This window comes from Vigna unguiculata, chromosome 3 (assembly GCF_004118075.2).
Source record: "Vigna unguiculata cultivar IT97K-499-35 chromosome 3, ASM411807v1, whole genome shotgun sequence".
NCBI classification, from domain to species: domain Eukaryota; kingdom Viridiplantae; phylum Streptophyta; class Magnoliopsida; order Fabales; family Fabaceae; genus Vigna; species Vigna unguiculata.
Window position 1 is genome coordinate 44,335,798 of NC_040281.1, and position 7,437 is coordinate 44,343,234.

The 7,437-nt window shown below is 34.7% G+C and overlaps 1 protein-coding gene across 2 annotated transcripts; it reads right to left on the reverse strand.

The window, feature by feature from the left end:
- Positions 1 to 234: 234 nt before the first annotated feature.
- On the reverse strand, positions 235 to 4,697 carry LOC114177790 (BTB/POZ domain-containing protein At3g50780-like). Of its 2 annotated transcripts, none has more exons than XM_028063323.1 (3): positions 4,034 to 4,697; positions 2,842 to 3,491; positions 235 to 1,501 (listed from the first exon to the last, which is right to left on the reverse strand). In XM_028063323.1, exons 2-3 carry the CDS (start codon positions 3,487 to 3,489, stop codon positions 539 to 541), a joined length of 1,611 nt encoding a protein of 536 aa, XP_027919124.1. In that variant the 5' UTR covers positions 3,490 to 3,491; positions 4,034 to 4,697; the 3' UTR covers positions 235 to 538. The 2 variants fall into 2 exon arrangements, with proteins under 2 accessions (XP_027919124.1, XP_027919123.1); XM_028063322.1 differs by having other exon boundaries at positions 2,842 to 3,744.
- Between the last annotated feature and the right edge of the window lie 2,740 nt (positions 4,698 to 7,437).

The window sequence follows — 7,437 nt, forward strand, 5'->3', positions numbered from 1 at the left end:
TAAGCCCTTTGCATATAAGTAGGGAATTGCAAAACACTTTTTGTACAACTTTTAAAAAAAGCACGAATGCCCGGGAGAAGACGAAGGACCTGGACAAGATTAAGGAAGAGATGCCCTGCTTTTCACCGTTTTGAAAAATGTTTTCTCTACCAAAGAGGAAAACTCTTGGCCCCAATACCACACGTACGACCAATGTAAATAAAAAATGAAAAATGAAATTTCAAATTGACATGTATGCAATGTCAAAATGAATCAAAATATCGTTTTTGTTATTTGATTACAGTGAAATTAGGGAAAAAAAAACTAGAACTCCAATCAATTACTTTCTTTGAAGAGATTATACAAAAACCCATTACTGAATTCCTGGAAGAATTAATCCAGAGGCAACTCATGCAAGACACGTGACACGTCTCAGACTCGTTAGCGGCTGGAGGTTAATCAACGTTCTGCAATCAACACATATCTTTATACAATTCCTCAAACTTGTTAATATAAACTGCAACTCCATTACGAAAGAAAGACATTAATGAACAGTTTTTCACTCATGTTCCTTTGGCAACATTGAACTATCCGACACGGACACGGCAACGTTACCTAGGTTCTCCACATAAGGCCTGATGAAAGTTCTCCTCCACCACACCTCAAAGGCCCTCTGAAGATTTGGACAACTATCACCAGTTTTCAAGAAACTCCCCAACCATGAGAGCAAAATGCTCTGTTGATCCTCCAGAGGCAAGGTCAGAATAGTTCTCCCAATTCCTTCTTCCACAAGTTTCCTATCGAACGACCTGCATCCATGCTGCAGCCAGTTGTAGTCATTCATCAGAGGCTGCAGCCATGTCTGTAACAACAACCTTCGTGTCTCCTTCGATGGAAGCAACTCCCCTCTCCCAATGCCAACATAAAGTCTCCCAGAAACACAGCTAACATAGTACCGCAACACGGTTGGCAGCTTCGCATGTAACACCGCAAGTTCCTGTTGCTTTCCCCACATCACTGCAAACTCATCACCAGCTTGTTTGTCAACTAAAATCTCAAGCAACCAGGTTAAGTTATCAGCTTCCAGAGCTATGCACTTTGCCAGAGAATCTCGGTTCTCACTGGGTTCTGCAGCCTGCTTGAACAGTGCCAGTAGTGAGTCCAAGCACCTTCTGCATGATCTGTAAATGGTGTCATTGCATACGTCGGTTGTGCGTGCATAGCTTGGAAGACTGTTGTTCTCCCTGAGGAGCTTCAGAACGATGGATTTCATCTCTCGGCGCCCTCTTTCCTCGTTGCTTTTCAAGACAAGGTCGATGATGTGGGAAAGAGTGTCTTTTGGGACATTAGAAATGTCGGATGAAACTCGTTTCAGTACAGGGTTCACTCCGATTCCTTCTGCTTGGAGTTGTAGCACTGTTGACACCACCTTTTCTTCCTCTTCTTCTCCAACCCAAGGGACTGCTTCCAAGAACTCCAAACATGATTGGATGCATGAGCTGAAGCCTAGGAATTCTGCCACCTGAGGGATATCACATACTTTTAGGTTTTTGCACAAGTTTTTATTTTTCTGTCTTCAAAACCCAACTACAGAGACATTCCGGGAAAGATTTGAGCATATGCTGATGTAGGATACTGTATCAATACTTAGATATGCGCGCTTTATTCAGAGTTTCATGGAAATTCAAACAAAATCAAATTGAAAAATGTAGAAACTATTGACTGAGGCTGAATTTAACTTAAGACACTGAAAATTACCACAATAACAAGGAGACAAATTTGAAATGATGGGGCACCGCGTGCTGTGGCTTTAGAATTTTAGCCACAACTTTTGCTTAGCAAACCTCAGATACAGGACAAAAATATTTTGACCAACATTAATAATCTGATGATTTTTCTGCTATAAAAAGTAATTGACTCAGACATCTAATGATTGTTTTAAGAAAAATAAACCACCCCCTGTGACACCAAGATATATCATGATCATTACCAAGTCCTCATTCATGGAACACTCCTCTCTGCAGCTGTTGACCTTCTATGTCAAACTACATATGTATAGAAGTATGTACTACAAGGTAGATGTATATACTTTTTACGAGCACATAATTTTGAAAGAAATACCCAAAAATGTGTGAGACGAGCATTTTGGGGGTACATGGACATGAGGATTACTTACAAACAACACTACAATATTCATAGCAAAAGTTTACTTCTGCTGCAACTTTTGATTTGCCATCAGTAATGAGTAATGAAGTAATCTAATGTATAATATCTATCATAAGAGGTATATATGAATGAGTAGATGAGTATCTGGTATCTATCATAAAAAGCACAATTCATGAGTACTGGAAGAAGCACTTCCTCTTTTAAGACCAGAGTTGAAAAGAAGTAATGAAGTTAATACAATCAAGGTGCATAAGAAAAATAAACCTGCAAATAGCCGTATAAGAAACTATTCTAGCAATGAACCAGTTTCCGTTTCTCAACGGCAGCGTCCACAATTAATAATCAGTACTCCTTTACATCATTACAAATAGTACAAAATAGATTGATTTATTTTGAAATCCCATTAATTTTGAGAGGAGTCTAATTGATGAGAGAAGTAACTCGAGGAGTATAATCAATGAGGGGAGTACTAATACTCTTTATAAGGGATATGAACATCAAGAACGTAAGCCATCATTTGATTTCAAAAGAACAAATGAACATCTGCTGATAGAGATAATCTCAACATTACAATAGCAACACAACATATTTCATCCCCATAAACAACACAACTATACAACAGAATTGGGTAAGCATAACACAAGTCAAGGTTGATAAAAAAGCATCATCAAAGCAAAAAAAATAATAGGAAATTACCTTAAGTATTCGAAGAATACGAGAAACACTTTGCTTCATAAGCCGCTGCTTCATCTCCTTACAGTACATAAGACCAACAGTTTCAACATATATCTCAACATCCTCACAGTCACCGATTTGGAGACAAGACAAACCCGATTGTTCAGATAGTTTTTCGGAGAAGAAGTTACTCTTCTCAGTCAGAACATTCCTGTGCACACTTAACTTGACACAGAACCCCTGTTTTCCTAGCAAAATCACTTTCATATCACAAGTTCCAGGTTCACCAAACTCAATAGCAACCTTCTTTGGCAAAGATTCAATCTTTGGCCTGGGTCCCCTTTCTGCAGCAGCCATAGAAGAAGTAGGTGGAGGAGGTCTTTCTGGAGCAGTTGAACATTGCTGATCATCAGAAAGCACCAATCTTGAAGGGGCAGCTGCACCAGTTCTTCTCTCATACACTGGCACAGACACTGGCTTTTTTTGAACACTGGTTTTTGGTGGGGGTGAAGAGGGTTTGGGCTTATTAAGAGGATTCTGAGCCTTGAGGCTTTTCTGAAACACCACAGGGGAAGGGCAGCACCAAAACCCTTCTGGGGTCACCGCTATTGGAACATTTTTAATCTTGGTCTGGCCTTGCTCCATCCTGGTAAGCCTAATTTCTGCCATGTCTACCAATGACTCCCAACACAACACAAAGCTAATGAGGAACAATAAGATATGAGAGCATCACAAGTAGTGAAAACTGAGAATGATGCAGAAGAAGAAAAAACCAAACACGCCCCTCGTTTTTGCTGAGTAACAAACAACCAAATTAGTTGTACTGCACTTCAAAGTCAAGTCAAGAGAAAGAAAATCTATCGGCAAGTTTTGTTCCACCCTTTCCACAAGTTCATCCTTGAAAACAGGGCTCCTCCCGCATAACTAAGGAAACAAACCAATTAACCATCTGCAAAATCTTAACTTGATCTACTTCCCCCCTCAATGCTGTTTCTAATTTGTTTTTTTTTTTTCCTCACAAGATTTAAATCCCAAACGAATTTAATCTTCGAAGAGAGAGAGAGTGTGGTTAAAGTTTTTCTTTTTTATTTTAAAAGTATAACCGAAGTGTTCTCAACGTTGAATTGAAGAGAAAAACTAAATAGAGAGAGGAGAAAAGGCCAAAAACAGAAAAACGGCTTCTTTCTCTTGTCACCGCCAAAAGGTAACTTACCAAGTCATGGTGTCACATGAGAAACCACTGAAAACCCATGTCATTATAGTATGCTAACTCAACCCAACCCACACAGGGAGAAAAGTGACAGAATAGAAGGCACAGTGCAAAGCATGAAGGGAATCAGAAAACGTGTAGTTCTAGCCAGAGAAGACAATTAGTGCAGTGCAGTGCAGCACACAGTTGCAACCTGCAATCCCTTGTTCAATTTGTAAAGTAGAAGGAATTAGAAGAATTGGAAAGAACACCACAAGACACGAAAAAAAAAAGGAAAAGCAAAAAGGGAATGAAGGAGTGGATGATGATGATGATGGCTCATGGGATGTGTTTGTGTTCCATGCCTTGGATGATTGACTTTGTACCTCTGTGGGTCTCAGAAATTTGCATTACTTGTTCTGTTGGACCCCAGAATTTTACACCATTTATTTGTTGGGTGCAAAAGTGACTGTTTTTGGGGAGAAGAGAAAAAGAAAAAGTAATTTCCTTTTCATATGCTTCTCTTGTTTTTCATATTGTTGTGTAATACACACAACTCAATCATCATCACAGACAGCAGGCATGCCTTCCCTTTATTATTTTTTTTTCCCATAATTTTCTGAGATTCTTTGTGTCCCAATTGCTTAAAGGGACCGTCGTTGGATTTTCTAGGCGGGGAGCTACCGTAATGTAGAGTGAAGGTGAAGTTTTGCTACATGCTGCTGCAATTACTTCTACACCCCTTTGGTTAAGATTCTCGGGTACTGTTCCTTTTCGTACCATTTTAGGGTTCCAGAGTCTGAGCTTCAATCTTCTTATGCACCGATAACACTAACATGCCAGCAACTGAACAAGGAATGTAAATAAAACTTTCAAAGAAAAAAGGAATTTATTTAAGTTTTTATTTTCAGAAACTAAAATATCATTTACTCATCATTTCAAAGACAAAAACTCACTTCAGTTTATTAACTCTCCTGTCGTAGTTTTCTGTCATCATATGTATTTGGTTGTAAATTTTTTTCTTAATTACGCTTTTTCATAAAAAGAAAAAAAAATAAAACTCACCCATGACGAATCTCTTTTACCACATTCTTTAATGGCACATGAAAATTTAGAAATATTTATTAATTTTGAATATAAAATTCATTCTTAACTAGTTTTTAAATCCTTTCACGTACTCAAATATCCCCATTTGGATTTAAAAACATATGTAATAACTAAATAATCTCAATTATAGTTATCTATACAAACAACTTACTTTAAAACTTGTTGATTCTAATAGAGTAATATTCTGAAAACTTTTAACAATCAGGGAGAACAACTTTAAAATTGTGCTACCATAAACTGCATTTGTTGTTGTCCTTGCTCTTTGGTATTTGTTTTAGAGTTTATAATGCTGAAAGTGGCAGTTAAATATCATCGTATATTGGGGGACCGAAAACGATGGATGGTGGAGACTTCAAACCAAAAGAAGAAAATGCTCTGTTACTTCTTCCATCTTCAAAGAATTGGATGGCCATGCTTGTTCTTTTGTTGACACTGTTATGCTATGTTCACTTCCACTCAACTTTTCAAGTCCATTACAGCATATATATAATACAAGTGTCTTAGAGGTTTTTATTCTATTTTAAGTACGTACTTCAAGTTTTGCTTCGATAGAAAATAATTCTTATATAACTCACATTTATATATTTAATTCTTAATAATTTAATTATTATAATGAAATATTAGATTGATGTATATCACTATGATTATATGGAAAAATAATATTGTAATTAAATAAAAACAACAGTAGAAGATTATAAAAAAATTCAACTCATTATGAACATGTTAGGTTGAAATTGCCGATTTTTTTGCTTATTATGAACATGTAAACTCCTTTTGAAAATTTAGTGAAATAAATATGTATATATATAAAATATATTATAAAATAAATAAATAAATATATATATATATATATATGGGTTAAATATGTTTTTTGTCTCTTAATTTTTAGTAAATTTTAGAATTAGTCCATTTTAAAATTTTGGACCAATTTAGTCCTTCATCTTTTAAAATACGTGGATTTAATCCTTTTAATCAAATTTTGTTAAGTTTATTTAACATTTTAAGTGTGTTTCATAGTAGTATTTGACTTAACATTAAAGAAAAATAAGTATTGACACATTCTTGGAGTTGTTATTATGTTCAAAATTGATATTGTATGGGTTTATTCAACAATTATGTTATTCAATATAGGTATTATACACTACATTCTTCAATATATTGACACGTTAAATATGTATTGGTTAACGTATAATTGAAAATTATGATTGAAGGACTTTTAAAGGCATGTTCCGCATTTTTTTTTTACTAATTATTATTGTTGTTGGATACATAATCTTTTGTTGTTGCAATATTGAGGTGGTCTATTGTAGCTAACTCTAGATACCTTTTTAGATAACACTCCAAATTACATTGGGTTCTACTTGTCATGGATTAACAAAGAGAGTTTAGCGTCATAAAATGTCATTAAACATATTTCATGTGTGTAATACATTAATATATTATTTGAACTTTACTACTAAAACAAACATAACAAATCTACAAGTCTTGTCACTACTATGATTGTAAGTTGGATAAAATTATTCTTTCCAAGCGACTCAAATCTTTTAAGTTAACATTCTTAACGTAGCATATCAACGTGTTTGAGTGTAGCTGTTGTTTTATAAATCCTAAGTATTAAATGCAAATGTTTATATATATATATATATATATATATATATATATATATATATATATATATATATATATATATATATATATATATATATGTTATATATGTATAAGTAATGAGAAAGGAAAAAATATTCACAAATATCTATAAGAGGTGTTTGATGAAAAATAACTCAATGAGAATTTATTAGAAATTTGTCCAATGTATAGAGTACAAAATATCATGATATAAGAGAAAAAGGACAATCTATTATGTATCATCATAAAATAGAATATTTGATAATAATAAAATAGAATAAAAAATATTATATCTATGTCAACCCCTCTTAAGATGAACATGAATATTGTAAATGTCCAATTTAGAAGTAACAACCCGGAAAGCAAGATACAATGACTTAGTAAACATATCAACAAGTTGACTTGTAGAAGGAACATGGAGAAGGTGGATAAGACCATCAACAAGCTTTTGTTGGATAATATGACAATCAAGTTTTATATGTTTGGTTCTCTCATGAAAAGTGGATCCTTGACAATGTGAATAGGGGAATTGTTGTCACAAAAGTAGTGTATGGAGTGAGAATAGAAAAATGCAAATCCTGAAGAAGGTATTGAATCCATTGTAGTTCAGAAGTCAGGGATGCCAAAACGCGATACTCAATCTCAAATGAATAGTGTAAAACAGTGGTTTGTTTCTTAGCTTTCTAAGCAACCAA